Here is a 19,027-nt window from a genome sequence, read left to right as displayed (position 1 = left end):
CCTACTAATCCTACCCCTACCACTAATCCTACTACTAATCCTACTCCTCCTACTACTAATAATCTTACAACTGCTCCTACTACTACTCCTAATCCTACTCCTAATCTTCCTCCTCCTACTACTAATAATCTTACAACTACTCCTACTACTAATCCTATTACTACTACTACTACTAATCCCACCCCTACTACTACTACTACTAATCCTACTACTAATCCTACTACTGCTCCTACTCCTAATCCTATTACTACCAGTACTAATCCTTCCCCTACCACTACTACCCCTGCTTGTCCTACCCCTACTACTACTACTCCTACCCCTACCACTAATCCTACTACTAATCCTACTCCTCCTACTAATAATAATCTTACAACTACTCCTACTACTAATCCTATTACTACTACTACTAATCCCACCCCTACTACTACTACTACTAATCCTACTACTAATCCTACTACTGCTCCTACTCCTAATCCTATTACTACCAGTACTAATCCTTCCCCTACCACTACTACCCCTGCTTATCCTACCCCTACTACTACTACTCCTACCCCTACCACTAATCCTACTACTAATCCTACTCCTCCTACTAATAATAATCTTACAACTGCTCCTACTACTACTCCTAATCCTACTCCTAATCTTCCTCCTCCTACTACTAATAATCTTACAACTACTCCTACTACTAATCCTATTACTACTCCTACTACTAATAATCTTACAACTGCTCCTACTACTACTCCTAATCCTACTCCTAATCTTCCTCCTCCTACTACTAATAATCTTACAACTACTCCTACTACTAATCCTATTACTACTACTACTACTACTAATCCCACCCCTACTACTACTAATCCTACTACTAATCCTACTACTGCTCCTACTCCTATTACTACCAGTACTAATCCTTCCCCTACCACTACTACCCCTGCTTATCCTACCCCTACTACTACTACTCCTACCCCTACCACTAATCCTACTACTAATCCTACTCCTCCTACTAATAATCTTACAACTGCTCCTACTACTACTCCTAATCCTACTCCTAATCTTCCTCCTCCTACTACTAATAATCTTACAACTACTCCTACTACTAATCCTATTACTACTCCTACTACTAATAATCTTACAACTGCTCCTACTACTACTCCTAATCCTACTCCTAATCTTCCTCCTCCTACTACTAATAATCTTACAACTACTCCTACTACTAATCCTATTACTACTACTACTACTACTAATCCCACCCCTACTACTACTACTACTAATCCTACTACTAATCCTACTACTGCTCCTACTCCTATTACTACCAGTACTAATCCTTCCCCTACCACTACTACCCCTGCTTATCCTACCCCTACTACTACTACTCCTACCCCTACCACTAATCCTACTACTAATCCTACTCCTCCTACTAATAATCTTACAACTGCTCCTACTACTACTCCTACTCCTAATCTTCCTCCTCCTACTACTAATAATCTTACAACTACTCCTACTACTAATCCTATTACTACTCCTACTACTAATAATCTTACAACTGCTCCTACTACTACTCCTAATCCTACTCCTAATCTTCCTCCTCCTACTACTAATAATCTTACAACTACTCCTACTACTAATCCTATTACTACTACTACTACTACTACTAATCCCACCCCTACTACTACTACTACTAATCCTACTACTAATCCTACTACTGCTCCTACTCCTATTACTACCAGTACTAATCCTTCCCCTACCACTACTACCCCTGCTTATCCTACCCCTACTACTACTACTCCTACCCCTACCACTAATCCTACTACTAATCCTACTCCTCCTACTAATAATCTTACAACTGCTCCTACTACTACTCCTAATCCTACTCCTAATCTTCCTCCTCCTACTACTAATAATCTTACAACTACTCCTACTACTAATCCTATTACTACTCCTACTAATCCCACCCCTACTACTACTACTAATCCTACTACTAATCCTACTACTACTAATAATAATCTTACTACTGCTCCTACTACTAATCCTATTACTTCCAGTACTAATCCTACCCCTACCACTAATCCTACCACTAATCTTACTACTAATCCTACTCCTCCTCCTACTAATAATCTTACAACTGCTCCTACTACTACTCCCGCCCCTACTACTACTACTAATGCTACTGCTAATCCTACTACTACTACTAATAATAATAATATTATTACTACTGCTCCTACTACTAATCCTATTACTACCAGTACTAATCCTACCCCTACCACTAATCCTACCACTAATCCTACTACTAATCCTACTACTAATCCTACTACTAATCCTACTACTCCTACTACTAACAATCTTACAACTGCTCCTACTACTAATCCCACCCCTACTACTACTAATCCTACTCCTAATCCTCCTACTACTAATCCTATTATCGTCATGTTTTTCTTTTGGGTATTTTAAACATTTTCCAAGGCCCTTACTGCCATTCCCATTTCCGGTAATCGAGCTGTGCGGATCTCATCGCCCGTTGTCCTGAACAATTTTGGATATTTTCATCACTTCTTCATTATGGGTGAGATATATTTTTATTAATGCTACACATATTTCTTCTCTAATTCTAAGTTTGTTTATATGTTTTTTGGTGCTTCTTAGACATTCTGTGAGTATATGCGTGTGTGTGTTTCTCTTGAATATTTTTGTGAGTGTGTGCGTGTCTTTCTCAAAACATCATATGAGTGTTTTTTTTTTTAATTTTACGCTTTTTTCCATGTCATGTATTGATACCTGTTTCCTACATTCTTTGCATGTAACTTTGTGAATATTTTTTTTTTTTAAGTGTTACCACTAATGTTTTATTTAATTTTTGTCCGTACTTTCTGATCTCTGTCCAACTGATCAACGCCCACCTGCAGCTGGACTTTCTCTCTCTCGGCTGCTTAATCTCAGAGGCCTGGATGAATATGTATGTCATCAGATGGCTTATTTGGCTATCGACGTTACAGCTCTGCTGGAACGTCTCTTCTCCTCACCTGTACCCACCGGGTTTCCTTATTCTCCCGCTTATCGTATCATTCCCTCAGTGACCTATGTTCATGCTTCCACTCTAACTGAAGCTCAACTTCTTCCCATAACTTTTGTGGAGGGCCCGTTTATTCTTTCCTCCGATTATGATAGTAGCTTTGCTACAAACACATCATATGACCTTTCACCTACAAATTATTCTCCTACAAGACCAATTCCCTCCCCAATTCCCAACACTCATGTTTTCCTGTGTCTTATATTTATTCCCACACTACTACTACTAATCCTACTCCTACAGATAATCCTACTCCTCCTACTATTAATATTACTACTGCTCCTACTACTAATCCCATTACTACTAATCCTACCCCTACTACTACTAATCCTATTACTAGTAATCCTACCCCTACTACTATTACTACTACTAATCCTTCTCCTACTACTGCTCCTATTACTAATCCTACTACTAATCTTATTACTAGAAATCCTAGCCCTACTACCACTACTAATTCTACTACTACTAATCCTCCTCCTACTACTGCTCCTATTACTAATCCTACTCCTACTAATACTACTCCTACTACTAATCCTACTACTAAAAACCTCCTGCAAAGACCTTACTGAATAATAGTGCTGTCTGATGACATTAAAAGACAAACACTTCAATAAAATGTGCTTCAATCTCAAAGGATAACTGGCAAAATGGTGCCTCTTTACCATGAATAAAAATATTATGTGTGAGTCTTGAATGAGCTCCACGTCATCATGCGCACGCAGTCCGATCCCAGCGAATTAACGTTTTTTTCATGTGGTTTGTATTCTCACAGGAAACCATTTCCTCTAAACCATTCCTATGGCATACCAGTATACAACCAGTAACAACTAGGACATGACGTAGTTTTTTTATTTGTTCTATTAGAAGTAAAAAAAAAAAAAAGTTTCGAACTATGAATTACATTGTTAATGAAGGAACGGTGTGACGGTGAACATATTTGGGGAGCAACGTGCAAGTGGGAGCTTTACACTATTGAAGTGCACGGATGATATGGGTCCAGTACTCTATTATTTAGAACACACAAGTTTCTTGAAAAACAGGATGCTTCATACATAACTCCAGCAGTACCACAAGAGGTAATGGCTATGATAATTCTTTCACCACATCTTGTGCTCTTATATACAGGGCTGATAGGACATGCTTTACAAATGCATTCACATGTATAGTTTAGAATGATATGTGGGATTACTATTGCTATCATCATCATCATCATCATGATCAAATCTTCAAATAAATGCTTTGCAAAAACAATGCTAAAGCCCCCCCCTTAGTAAATAAATGAATGGAGAGGATTCTAATACATTGTCTACAGAAATATGACTCGGATTGAACAGATGATGTGTACTAAACAGATACAAATACCAATAGAAAACGTCACACCAGCGAGAGGCTTTTAACTTTCATCTGCTATCTTTAACATGAACGGGGGCAGTGTTGGCTTGGCAGTTAAGGCGCTGGGTTATTGATTGAAAGGTCAGGGGTTCAAGCCCCAGCACTGCAAAGCTGCCACTGTTGGGCCCTTGAGCAAGGGCCTTAACCCTTTCTGCTTCAGGGGCACTGTATCATGGGTACTGTATCATGGGTGACCCTGCGCTCTGACCCCAGCTTCCTGACATGCTGGGATATGCGAACAAAAATTTCACTGTGTGTGTATGTATATATGTATGTATATATGATCAATAAAGACTCATTATCATTATGAACACGAGGGTTAGTGTAGTGCTATGCATTTACAATACAGTACATTATTTTGACCTGGTCAAGGTCACGGCTATTGGGACCCCCCAATAGCCGTTTTTTTCTGTGATGTATTTCCATTCTGAAGAAGCACGAATCTTGCTTCTCCGGTAGCAATCTTTACATTCGGCCGTACAGAGAGACACCAACATCTAATGTTTGGTTTATTGGGGTTTATTATCCCCCCCGCCAAGTCTTGTTAGCTAGGGGGTTCATTTCTTTTAAAGAGGTCATATGATGCTTTTGAATGTTTTCCTTTTCCTCTATCTGTTTGTGCATGTATACGATCTGCAATGTTACAAAGCTCATAGATAGAACGAATCCCTTTGGAGAAGACTATGAGCCTTGTAACTTTGCAGATCGTATACATGCCCATCCCGAAACTTTGATCGATGCGTTTTAACATTTCTCTGTTAGATAGAATAAAGCCTTTGGAAGAGAACACTGCTCCAGACCTGCCTAAATCACCTCGATTGAAGTACAGATATTACTTCCACAAACGTCTACATCTACAATCTGACTTATAAGCATAATTCCGCCATAATTTTTTTAAATTAATTTTGAACTGTGAAACTGTGAACATGTTGTCACTTCAGGACATAAAGTTGTTACAGCGAAGAAGACAAAGTAAACCATTAGAACATCATATCTGAAAGGTAAGAGAGTTACAAAATTTTATCTTAACACTGTGAAACCTGCTCAATTGCGCTTGCAAAGTTGGTTCCGATTGATCTGCTCGATCGTCCGCATTTTCAGAATCTGACTCGGGCTCGAACTGATACCGCAGAACCGATATAAACTGTGTTTATAATTACTTTAGACGCCTTGGAAACTGAAGCTTGCGATTATGGTAAGTGGCGTTACATTTCCGACACGCACAAGGTTTTTGGCCAATCACAACGCGATGGGTCAGCTGTCCAATCAGAGCACTCTGGGCTTTTCGGGAGGAGGGGCTTTAGAGAAACCGGAACTCAGAGTGTGTTTCAGACAGACTGAGAATAGAGGTACTGCAATAATGTACAGTATGCGAAAACTAATGTTATTTTTTTAACATTAAAGCATGTTAACGTGTTCTACAATATTACACCAAATAAACAAAATAACGACCTTTTAAAATCATCTTATGACCCCTCTCGTAGGTATTTTCTTACCTTCATAGTTCACGTATGAGGAGGCATACAGTCCGACACCTTGCTGCAGCTTATCAAGTGTTCTTACATATACGATGAGGTTATACGTAAGAGCGAATGATACATGATGACGTTCATTTTCAGGAGCTCCTGCAGACACCGGGTATAAAATAGCACCGCTGTCACGATAGCAGACGAGCCGGAAGCAGAAGTGCTTGCGCAAGTAGCCCATTATGAACTCAAGTGATGTAACTGGTGCTGGGAAACTTTTTGCAGACATGCTGACAGCACCGGCATTTCTACCTCTGGGTTTTCTCCAGCTTTTCCTCAGGCATGTGTTAGTTTAAATCCAGTTACAGATACGGATATTTAGAGCACCAAACATATACGGATACAGGTGGCATCTTTATGTTACGCCTCTAATAGTCTTCAATATATTAAGGCCAGGAGTTAAGTTTATCAAGATGTCGTGGCAACTACTGTATTTTAAAATGACTGAGAGACAAAGAAATGAACAGAATTAGACCATGAGAACCAAAGCCACAAGAAGCATTATCTCTTAAGGGCTTATAGCATACCTCCAGCTGTGTGTGTGTATATATACTGTACAGTCTTGCCAAATACTCACCAGCCAGTGTTTCCCAAAGCGATAGAGACAGAACTGAGCAGCAGGTTGCACTTGGATTCGCTGATAATCGCTTCACAGTTCGCTCCAGGAGAGATGACCACAAATTCCCGCACTCCATACCTACAGCAAAAATGCATATATAACAGAGCTAAACTATTATAGGGCCCCTGACACAGCTCCACATTGAGGCCTACAGACACACCAGTCAGAGTTAAACTATTACAGGCCCTCTGACGCAGCTCCACACTGAGGCCAACATGACGGAAAATCTTTCTATGTTTAGCGCCTATCAGTAGCTGCGTTTACATGGACAACAATAATCCACTCTTAATCCGATTAAGACCATACTCTAATTAAGAAACTACCATGTAAACAGCAATTTTTACTTACCTTAATCTAATTAAGGTCATACTCGAAGTAAGCAATAATCTAATTAAGACAGGTGGAGTACTCCTGTTTTAGTCGCATTATGGACGTGTAGTAGTGAAATGTAAACACCTTAATCACATAATGAACATCGTGTGGGAGTTTTCACCGCATTTTGCGACAGGACACGATCACACACGGCAGTTTTACCTTTTACGGCGAACAAGAGAGTTCGGCTGCGTCCCAAACCGCATACTTTCCTACTATAGGAGTGTAGTGGGGAAAAATACATGTATCTCGGCTACTATACAGACGGTAAGTACGCGATTTGGGACACACCCACCGCTTCAAGCAGTTGTCTATTAGCACGTACAGCATGACAAATAATTAACTGCACTTAAAGCGTTCGTAAACAAAAATAAATAAAAACACCCAAAACTGTATACGGTACCATAATGAAGACGAACTGTATGTTGATACGTGAAATTCTGGATGGACGTCGGACGGCGTGGCGCGGTGACGTAATGGCGCGGGCTGTTAATCTAATTATGTTCTAAAGCATGTAAAACGGGAACATGACAGGAGTATTCTAAAAGCGACTCATGTAAACACCTTAATCACATTATTATCTTACTCAGATTAAGGTCAATAATTAGATTACTGCTGTCCATGTAAACGTAGTCACTGTTGTAATTTCAGACATTTTTGCAATTGCACCTTATTTTCTAAATCTTATATTTCAAGAGAAAGAATTAAACCGGTACTTCACCCAAAACATTTGGATCTAATTTTTGCATGTATTTTGAGTCAGTAAATCTAACCGCATATTTTTTTTTACAATTGTAGTTCCTTTCTAGAAGATATAAAACTTTTGTATGCTTACTAGGTGAGGAGGAGAAAAAAAAGAAAAAAAAAAACCTCTGCAACTTATAGTCTGGAAAATGCAGTAATTGGTACTGTAATATACGTTTTGTGTTATTTCTATGTGATACTTTCCACCATTGCACATTGTTGCCATAGGGCAACAATTTACCAACTAGCCTGATAAAAAGTACTTTGTTTTTGCTTTTTATTATTATTTTTTTATTACTTGAACTACTTCAAGTAGTAAAAATGCATAAAACCATTTTTTTAAGTAAAGGTAATAATTCACGCAGTAGAGGGTTAAGATGAAAATTCTAACTTTCACCTATCACAGTAACAGTAAATACAGTATATTAGTACATGCTATATCTATCCATCTATCAATACAGGAAAGTGTACACCTCTGGTTAAAAACCTCAGTGGTGTTACTAACCATCTGACAAGGCAGTGCGCCCTCGGAGGAAAGTCGTTGTTCATGCACAGCAGGTCCTGCATGGCCAGAGGAAAGGCATCTGGAAAGAGGACATTATCTGATTTAAGTCTGATTTAGGAAGCCAAGAGGCTTTACCATCATTTCTAACCATCGTCTACACCCCTGAAACACGGTCCTGTTTGTAACACAGCAGACGAACAGCTGTTTGCCCGTAATTTGAGGTCTCAGACAAAGCAATCCTATACTCATTTAACCTGCATAAGTTCTCTCTCGCTTCACCGAACAGCGTTTAGTATTTATTTCGGTATGAACAAGAATATCCTCTGTACTTTTTTCTGGCACACAGCATTACCATTGAAAACTATAGGAAATATTGTGGTAACCATCACTCAGTTAACGCACCTTCTTCGCCGTCTTCCTTCCCCTCGCCCTCAGAACATTCCTGTTTCAGGTAATGGTGCGTGATGGAAAACTTGAAATCGGCAAAGTTGATCTCGCGTGACTTCTCCTCCCATGTGCCTGTGGTATATTCTCCCTAAGCCAGTAAAAAAAAAAAAAAACCCAAGAAGTCATTTATTAGAATTAGGTGTCATCTATTAAATGCATCACCAGTGTGTTTTTTTGTTTCTTTGTTCTTTTCAATATACTGGATTTGTCTGTTCTCACACAGCCATTTTCTCACTCAATTTCTGTTCCTCACACTGAATTTCTCTGGACTGTCTTCCCCTTTCCTGTCCCCTATATCCTTTAATCAATCACTCGTCCCGCTGTACCTCTCCTTTGCGGTCTCCCCTTGTTAAACAGGCTTGAAGCCTTATTTCGGTAAAATCGCGACTCCTACAACAATTTTTAGAAAATGACCCAAATTGGTACAAACCAAAAATTTGTGTTGGAGATTGGAAAAAGACCAGACTACGCACATGTTTTTTTTCCAAACCTCAACAGTCTAGTTTCAGAGAGTCGCACTATATTCTTGGCTAGAAACTGATGTCTTCTTCTATTGTAGCCCATCCATGTCGTGATTTAAAGTGTTGTGTATTCGGAGTAAAGAATGATTATTTGAGTTAGAGTCAGCTAAAACCAGTCTGGCCTTTCTCCTCTGACCTCTCTCATCAACAAGGGGTTTCCAATCAAAGAACTTTTTTTTTTTTTAAGTACCATTCTGTGCGTGAAATTCCCAGGATGTTCTGAAATACTCAAATCAGCCCATCTGACACCAACAACCATGCTACAGTCATTGTCGCCGAGATCGAATTTTCCTGCATTCTGATGTTTAACGTGAACGTCAACTGAATCCCTTGACCTGCACAGTATCTTCCTGATATTATTATATTAGCATCTTCACGATTGCACTGCTGCCGCCGAATGCCTGGTTGAATGGATGATTGCTTATTAGGTGTTCCTAATAAAGTGGTCAGTGACGGCACGATTGGACAAATTCAATCTGGAAGAACTCACCTTTTCGGGTGGCTTGCCAACATTACTGCCAATCAGTTTCCAGTCGTTCAGCACTTCTTCGACTCTGGACACAAACCTGAACACATCACATTGTTAACATACGTTAGAGCAAATACAACAGGACAAATCATGTTTAAATTGTTCTATATTTCAATATTTTAAGGAAATCTATCACTTGTCCATTGTAGCAGCAGACATCCTGCACTTTTTTTTATTTTTTTTTCCTCTCTAAGTTTCATTCTTAAGTTGTATTCAGTCAGGATTAGTGCTCCATTTCCAACAAACTCATCTATGACAGTCCCGTCCAGAGATTTTGGATTTTGCAGGCGAAAATGTTGGAAAATGGTAGCCTTTTGATCACCGACACTCGGCGCATTTAGCCATTTAAGGGAAAATATATCGCAAAATGACAGGATACGTTCTCAAAAATAAAATAAAAAATTTTAAAAAACATTTCTATGGATTGCATCACTTTGTGACTCTATGTAGTCTTCACTGGGAATTTACTCGAAGCAAAAAAAATAAATAAATAATCAAAGGAAAGCGCACAAGTCTGCAGGCCAGAACAAAATGACAGCCTCGTTTTATATTTGCAAATAGTAAATCATCATGAATGTTGTTTTCTGATCCAATAAGGTGAGCACGCGTGAAGCAAACATCGTTCATCACAAAGTTGTTCAAATGTTTCACTAAACACATCAAAAATCAAGCCCACCCAAACAGGGTTTTAGTTTGCTCTTAAATCTGATTACGTTGATTCATACAACGGTGAACCATGCAATTTCCGGCATGTCCGCGGAACAGTTTCCGATACGCCACGATGGGGGAATTTGTATTTATTTTTTTTTTATTTTTAAACTGTCCATGCATAATGTCAGATCTTCCTAATTAATGTACATACCAAAACAGCAGGTATTATCCATCATTTCCAGACTGAGTCATGGCAGTGAGAAACTTTTTAAATATATTACATTTTGTTGAGCATAAAGTTGAGCAGTTTATCTTTAAGACTTTACAACACTGACTACGTTTACATGGACAGCAGTAATCTGATTATTGACCTTATTCTGAAGAAGATAATATACTGATTAAGGTGTTTATATGAGTTGCTTTTAGAATATTCTTTTCATGTTCCCGTTTTACATGTTATAGAACATAGAACAGTTGGTCTTCGTTATGGTACCGTATACAGTTTCGGGTGTTTTAGTTTTAATTTTACGAAAGCTTCAAGTGCAGTTAATTATTTTTCATGCTATACATGCAAATAGAAGACTGATTGAAGCCGTGGGCTGCGTCCCAAACCGCGTACTTACCTACTGTATAGTAGCTGAAATACATGTATCTCGCCTACCATATAGTAGGTAAGTTCGCAGTTTCGGACGCAGCTCTCGTTTGCCGTCAGACGGTTGAGCACTGCTGTGTGTGAACGTGTCCTGTCTCAAAATTCGGTGTAAACTCCCACATGGCGTTAATAGTGTGATTAAGGTGTGTACATGTCTGTAATGCACATCGATAATGCGACTAAAATAATAATACTCCACATGTCTTAATTTGATTTGTGTTTACTTCGAGTATAACTTTAGTTGGATTAAGGTCATCAAAAATCGCTGTTTACATGCTAGTTTCTTAATCAGAGTATCGTCTTAATATCAGATTATTGTTGTCCATGTAAACGTACTGACTGAAAGCCATGTCAATTCATCTGATGTGTGTGTCTGTGCGTCCTGGGGAAAAACCTAATTGGTCATGGTCAATTCAAACACATGCTCATTTATGCAGTAGTTATCCAATCAGCCAATCATGTGGCAGCAGCTCAGTGCATAAAATCATGCAGATACAGGTCAAGAGCTTCAGTTAATGTTCACATCAAACATCAGAATGGGGGAAAAGTGTCCATCTTTGTGATTTTAACCGTGGCATGGTTGGTTGTTGGTGCCAAATGGGCTGGTTTGAGTGTTTCAGAACCTGCTGATCTCCTCAGATTTTCACACACAACAGTCTCTGAGCTCACACAGAATGGTGTGAAAAACAAAACATCACTGAGTGAGCGACAGTCCTGTGGGTGGAAACGCCTTGTTGAGAGAGGTCAGAGGAAAATGGCCAGATTCCTTTCGAACTGCCAGGAAGGATAGAGTAACTCAAATAATCACTCTTTACAACCGTGGTGAGCAGAAAAGCATCTCGGCACGCACAAAACAAACATCGACCTTAAGGTGGATGAGCTACAACAGCAGAAGCCCATATTAAGTTCCACTCCTGTCAGCCAAGGACAGGAATGAGGCTGTCGTGAGCACAGACTCACACAAACTGGACAAGATGCATACGGTGAAAAAGATTTTTATTTGTATTTTTAACTGTTTCTCCAGCAGCTTCTGAAATACTCAAACCAACCCATCTGACACCAACATCTATACCACGGTTAAAACCAGAGATCACACTTTTTCTTCATTCTTATGTTTGACGTGAACATTAACTGAAGTTCTTGCCCTGCATCTGCATGATTTTATGCACTGTGCCGCTGCCACATGATTGGCTGAATAGATAACTGCATAAATGAGCTGTGTACAGTGAGTTACCGTGTCCAAAAAGTTAAACTAATCAGAAGGAAGTGTGAAGGCACATGAAACGGCTCAACATTTTCACACTATCCAAAATTCCCAGCAGAAGGTAGTTCCCATAAACCGACGTGTATACGTGCAGTCTGGTTTCTATCACAGATGGCTTGACCACGGTCTTTAAAAATCAAGGCCTGTGTGCTGCGCTTGATGTAATGGTAAATGGTCTGCACTTATATAGCACTTTTTTAACCTTAGCGGTTCTACAAAGCGCTTTACACTGGTTCTCATTCACCCACACACACACCAATGGTAGCAGAGCTGCTATGCAAGGCGCTAGCTTGGGGTTCAGTCATGACCCCCATTGGGAGTCATGTGGGCCAGGAATCGAACCGCCAACCCTACGATTAGTGGACAACCCGCTCCAGCTTTGACTGCTATTTTCATGCTGAGAAATGTCTAAGAGACTTTATATAAGGTTTTTAAAATCTAGTTTTCTTAAAAACACTAAAATTGCATTAGGTTTGACTTTCTTAAAAATGTATTAGAGAGTGTTGATAAAGAGAGAGTGTCTTTATTGGGCACGTATACATTACAGCACAGTGAAATTCTTTTCTTCACATACTCCATCATGTTAGGAGGTTGGGGTCAGAGCACAGGGTCAGCCATGATACAGCGCCCCTAGAGTAGAGAGGGTTAAGGGCCTTGCTCAAGGGCCCAACAGTGGCAGCTTGGCAGTGCTGGGGCTTGAACCTTCGACCTTCAGATCAGTAACCACTGAGTGCTGACTGAATAAAAAAGGTTTCTCAAGGGGTTAAGACCAGTACAGTCTAATAAAATACGTTTCAAGGATAATGGATTCTGGAAAATGGTACCTGTTGGTGAGTCTTCTCCTAATATTAAAAACTTGTGTGATCGTGGAGTGACCTATTCGACAGAGGGTGTAGACGATCTGGTCCGGCGATTTGAAAACAGAGAAGTGTTTCTTTTCCCAACAACAGGGCTGATTTCATGGTGCATTGGTCCCACTCAGTTTGCCATTTATTGTTATTGTATGAGTTTATTATGGGTTTAAGGTCAGTGGGACGTATTGGACACTTTTTGAAATCCGCCGATAATGCTTCTTTTGCAGCAGTGTCTGCTTCTTCATTTCCCGGGATTCCACAGTGTCCAGGTACCCAGCAGAAGTAGATATCAAAATTTTGGTGGCATAACCAGAAACTAATTTCAGATGGATGAAGAAATATCTCGAATAAAATCATGATTGTTTTCCTGATCTGTACAATGAAATTGGTGAGCGTGACATTCAAGATAGATCTCAGACAGCGATGAGGACACTGATCTGTAATATAAATCGTTTAAGGCGCAATCTACCATCAAACAATCCTTTCATATTGAAAACATTGCCATGATATACATTTGAAAATGATGAAAATTACATTAATAACAAGGGAAAATTTACACATTATATTATAAATCCTGATCTATGTTTCTTCTTAGATTGCAATGCAATGTATTGATATTGCAGTGATTTGATTTGTCGTCATTATAAAACAAATGCATTAAAATGTTATATTTTATTGGTGTCATGACGCCTGTATCGATCTCATGCGTGATGTATAATTCTGAAAACTACTATCCTGGATTGAAATATGAAATAAATAAATTAATTAAAATCTTTTGCATGCGTCTCAACCAGCTTTAGTTACAGCATTTAAAAAGAATCACATTTAAAGATTTCATTACAACTCCACTGAAAGAAGCCCTATTCAGATGAGATTAAGGTTACATGGGGTCCTGGGGTAATTTCCTGCATTACATCTGGTTATATTTCTGTCCAAACACTGCCGTGTCTGTGTTTAATTTCATCGTCATACGATATTATTCCATACGAAATTACAGGCCAAATTAGCTACAGTTTTTCAGCAAACTTGGCACTTGTCTGTTAACTGTAGCCCCGTGATAGTCTCTTGGCACGTCCATCAGTGTCCCTCCCCAAGATATTAAACACTTCCCGAATCGCAAGACGAAACATTAATGCTTTAGAGGAGGCACTCAACCATATACTCGGTCTGGGTGGTACAACCCCAATTCCAAAAACGTTTGGATGCTGTGTAAAATGTAAATAAAAACTGAATGCAATGATTTGCAGATCTCATAAACCCATATGTTATTCACAACAGAACACAGAAAACACATACAATGTTTAAACTGGGGAAATGTACCAAGTTAAGAAAAAAATATGGTAATTTTTAAGGTAATTTAATTTGATGGCTGCAACATGTCTCAAAAAAGGCTGGAAAAGTAAGTGTTACTAAAAAGAAAGAGGTTAGTTAATTGGTTAATTGGCAACAGGTCAGTAACATGATTGGGTATAAAAAGAGTATCTTAGAGAGGCAGAGTCTTTCGGAAGTAAAGATGGGCAGAAGTTCACCAATCTGCGAAAAACTGCATCTACAATTTGTGGAACAATTTCAGAATAATGTTCCTCAATGTAATATTGTGAAGACTATGAGTATCTCATCATCTACAGTACATAATATCATGAAAAGATTCTGAGAATCTGGAGAAATCTGTGTGCGCAAGGGACAAGGGTGAAAATCAATATCGCATGCTCAAGATCTTCTGGCCGTCAGGCGGCACTGCATTAAAAACAGGCCTGATTCTGTAATGGAAATCACTGCATGGGCTCAGAAACACTTCCAGAACTCACTGTCTGTGAACACAGTTCACAGTGCCATCCACAAATGCTGGTTAAAGCTCTACCATGCAAAGAAGAAGCCGTATGTGAAAATGATCCAGAAACACCGTGTCTTCTCTGGGCCAAAGCTCATTTAAAATGGACTGAGGCACAGTGGAAACTATTCTGTGGTCAGACGAATGGAAATTTGAAATTCTTTTAGGAAACCACGGACTCCACGTCCTCTAAAGAGGACTAAAGAGGAGAGGGACCATCCGACCTTTTATCAGCGCTCAGTTCAAAAGCCTGCATCTCTGATGGTATGGGGTGCATTAGTGCCTATGGAATGGGCAGATTGCACATCTGGAAAGGGATCATCAATACTGAGAGGTATATACAGGGTTTAGAGCAACATATGCTTCCATCCCATCTCTACTTCTGAAAGACTCTGCCTCTCTAAGATACTCTTTTTATACCTAATCATCTTACTGACCTGTTGCCAATTAACCTCCAGCTGTTTCTTTTCAGTAACACTTACTTTTCCAGCCTTTTGTTGCCCCCATCTTAACTTTTTTGTTGCGGCCATGAAACTCAAAATGACCTTATTTTTCTCTTAAAATGGTACGTTGCCTCAGTTTAACAATTTGATATGTTTTCTATGGTCTATTGTGAATAACATATGGGTTTATGAGATTTGCAAATCATTGCATTCTGTTTATATTTACATTTTACACAGCATCCCAACGTTTGTGGAATTGGGGTTGTAAAATGTTGACTTCACACGCTAGCTAGGAAAGCATTTTCAAACAGAAGAAAGAACATAAAATCGTTTAAAAATAGTGAGAAAATCCTGCAGACTGATTAAAGGCGGCGTTATAATGGCAGCTACAGACATATGCACAATATCATCAACTTCTGGCTTTCTAAAAATAATGACTAGTTGTTTCACTGCCAGTTTGTTAAATATCTAACATTAAATGCTGATCAATTGAAAAGTGTAAATGATGTAATTGTGTATATTCAAACTACACACCTTCATTTACAGTTATTCATTTATCAGCATTTAACATTAAGGAACTAGCCATATCGCGGTTTGTAGAAAATACAAACTGCTAGAAACTCGATCCCCTCTCCGGATGCGAGAATTTTATTCCTGAGAATTCTGTGTAAAAAACATATTACAGACACCCCTTGATAAACTAATCTGATCCGAATAGGGCTTTTGAAATAAATAAACTCCAACCGAGGAAAAGGGAATAATGTGCAGGAAGACGCATGGTAAAAATAATAATAATAATTATTATTATTATTATTATTATTATTTAAAAAAAAACAAAAAAAACAAAAAAAACAAACAAGCACCATACCAGCATATCCTGTTTACTGCAAACATGCTACTGCGGTAGGGGACGGGAGCGGGACATACATGCTCTAGAGAGCATTTCATCGGACAAACGCAAGACTAGTACAGGACAACTCATCAAAACATTTGATACGTTTTCCCAGACATGACAATCTATACAATTAAAATGAGAACATCTCCAAACTAGATTTTACCCTCAGATATTATATGAGCGTTTATTGATCACATATACATATGCACAGTGAAGTTATTTTCTTCACATACCCCAGAATGTTAGGAAGCTGGGGTCAGAGTGCAGGATCAGCCATGATACGGCTCCCCTGGAGGATTAAGGGCTATGCTCAAGGGCCTTAACAGTGGCAGCTTGGCAGTACTGGGGCTTGAACCCCTGACCTTCCGATCAGTAACCCAGAGCCTTAACCACCAAACCACTACTGCACCAATATATTGTATTATATTGACCATCACTCTAAGACCCAAGTACAGGGTGTTTCGAAACACCAACTTTAATTTCAGGTGCCACTTTAAACAGTCAGCTAATAGTATACTGCAAAAAATGTACTGGAAAGATTTAAATGACGTAAAAGATGTCTAACTACTCAGCTGTGTTAAAAATGAATACATCAGTCACATGACACGCGAGTTACGTGGCAAACAAAACACAACTAGTAGGCCTATATACAAAAGTGCGTTAATAATAATACTGCTAACTATCGGTCGAGTTAATGAATCCCAAACCGCTCCCTGCACTAGTGCACTACTTGTAGAGAAGTAAATAAAGACTATGTAGTGCACTAAGCTGGAATGAGCTTCACACTGAAGAATTTGCACTAATGTGGCACCATGACGCGCTACTATTCTGAGTTTTGCATTAGCAGATTCGCGTCAAGGCCTTCTATACATTTTATATGAAAAGACTAATCAATAAATGTCTAAACCATTTTTTATCTTTTAATTTTGTTTGCTTTGATCTCCCCACCAAATCAGTAAGATAACTAGCCTACATCTTAGGAAGTAAGTGTTTGCGTTTACCTTTCCCATTCGGACGCGGTGGTGAAATCTGTGATCTCAAACACCTCAGACTCGGGCTACAACAATAAACAATAAACATCGTTAAACTGGCGGAACATGACACGGCTGTGAGATGGTGTCGTTTTAGGGAACGTTCTAGCTAACAAGTCGCAACTCACATCATTGTCGGCCGCCATGATGAGCTCTGTTTATTTTCTCTGCGCCTTTCTCCACGTGCATTATGGGAAATGAAGTTCGAGTGAAAGAGAGAGAGAGAGCGAGAGAGAGAGAGAGAGAGAGAGAGAGATTATAATAAATACACACAACAGACTATACAATAAGGCAGTAAGCCATACGGTAACAGACTACAACAGTAAACCATATGCGTCACACTCAATTTAGGAAAAGGACACCAAAGGTGCACAAACTTTTTAGCAGACCCCCATTACAGATTTACTTATGAACAAAATCCAACTATTCAAATAACTATACTTGGCTTAACCATTGGAGCCATAGAGGATTTATTCCTGAACTTTCCACTCACAAAAGGAACACAGGTCAATAATAGGATCACAACCCAATAATAAATCATTTTAATAAGGATGGGTTTTACACAATGTAACTATATCTAAAATAACCAATAACATATAACTTGTTACGTTATAACCTTAACTCCCAAACTACACGGTGTCCCAAAAGTCTTGAACATTAAATATTTTAGATATTTCAGAAAGTTAACAATTTGAATTGATGAACTAATGGAAGATTTTGTTGTTGTTGTTGTTGTTGTTGTTGTCCATTTCAAGTGTAATAGTATACTATTCCTAGACATGGACATAAGAAATGAAAATAAGAATAGTACTTCAAGTAATGGGGTTGCCAAAATAGGGATTGCGAACCCCACATGGGGTTTCTTGATTTACAAATAGAGTCTCCTCTTTTGGAGATATACCAAGCTCTTCTTAGGAATTCAGCAATGGAAACAGACAAATTTCACCGTCCATCTACAGTACATCTGCTAAACAAATGAGCGTGTGTCTTAAATAGCATACTTATGTGCTTTTCTAGACCGTTATTGAGTACTAATGCTAAATATCACAGCTAGTGTTTGAACCTACCTAAAGGTCTGTTTTGTGTGGATTTTCTAGATTAGTAAATTCTTTTGAATGTAAGTTCAGAGTTTTTGATTTCAGACACAGCTCGTGACAACAATCACGACGACGGCGGAATGTTGTAAAAGAAACGGAGCTTATAGTGTGTTTACGTTCCTGTGCGCTAAAGCATTACTAAACATTTTTACATTCAAAACGTGACTGACAGACATTTGTAAGTGTCCAAATACTTTTGGGGCCTTGTATAAGATTCCACACCCACCCCTAGTGGGACTAATGGTAGAGAGACTAGGGCTATTCCCCGATCTATCAGTTCAAATAAGGGTCATAAGTCGATTTTTATTAGGAACACTAATTTTAAATTAATTAGGTGGGCTGGATTACAACCTTTATCAGGCTGCTCGTATGTTAGACACCCTGCCTTATGTCAACTAGGATATGAGAGAATGAACTTGGTGCCACTGTGATTTTACACAGCAGCACTGTGTCATTGTGTTTCTTTCTATCTTCATCATGCTGGCTTTGTGCCTTAATATATATACAATTATTTTTAAACACACATGCGATCCACTAGTTTAAACTGCTTTATATTGATCAAATGTTAATAGAATTTGGTGGAAGTTAGGAGG

The 19,027-nt window shown here is 38.9% G+C and overlaps 1 protein-coding gene across 2 annotated transcripts in view; it reads right to left on the bottom strand.

The window, feature by feature from the left end:
* Positions 1 to 17,540, bottom strand: part of rab3gap1 (RAB3 GTPase activating protein subunit 1) — an 88,648-nt gene extending 71,108 nt beyond the window's left edge. For both annotated transcript variants that reach the window (XM_017470105.2, XM_017470106.2), the window contains exons 1-6: positions 17,466 to 17,540; positions 17,308 to 17,363; positions 9,678 to 9,753; positions 8,622 to 8,754; positions 8,220 to 8,298; positions 6,557 to 6,676 (exon numbers count right to left, since the gene is read on the bottom strand). In XM_017470105.2, the coding sequence (XP_017325594.1) occupies positions 6,557 to 6,676; positions 8,220 to 8,298; positions 8,622 to 8,754; positions 9,678 to 9,753; positions 17,308 to 17,363; positions 17,466 to 17,483 (482 nt within the window). In that variant the 5' untranslated portion in view covers positions 17,484 to 17,540. The remainder of the gene's footprint in view (positions 1 to 6,556; positions 6,677 to 8,219; positions 8,299 to 8,621; positions 8,755 to 9,677; positions 9,754 to 17,307; positions 17,364 to 17,465) is intronic.
* Between the last annotated feature and the right edge of the window lie 1,487 nt (positions 17,541 to 19,027).

This window comes from Ictalurus punctatus, chromosome 6 (assembly GCF_001660625.3).
Source record: "Ictalurus punctatus breed USDA103 chromosome 6, Coco_2.0, whole genome shotgun sequence".
Taxonomy (NCBI): Eukaryota; Metazoa; Chordata; class Actinopteri; order Siluriformes; family Ictaluridae; genus Ictalurus; species Ictalurus punctatus.
This window is presented reverse-complemented; position numbering and strand designations above follow the sequence as displayed.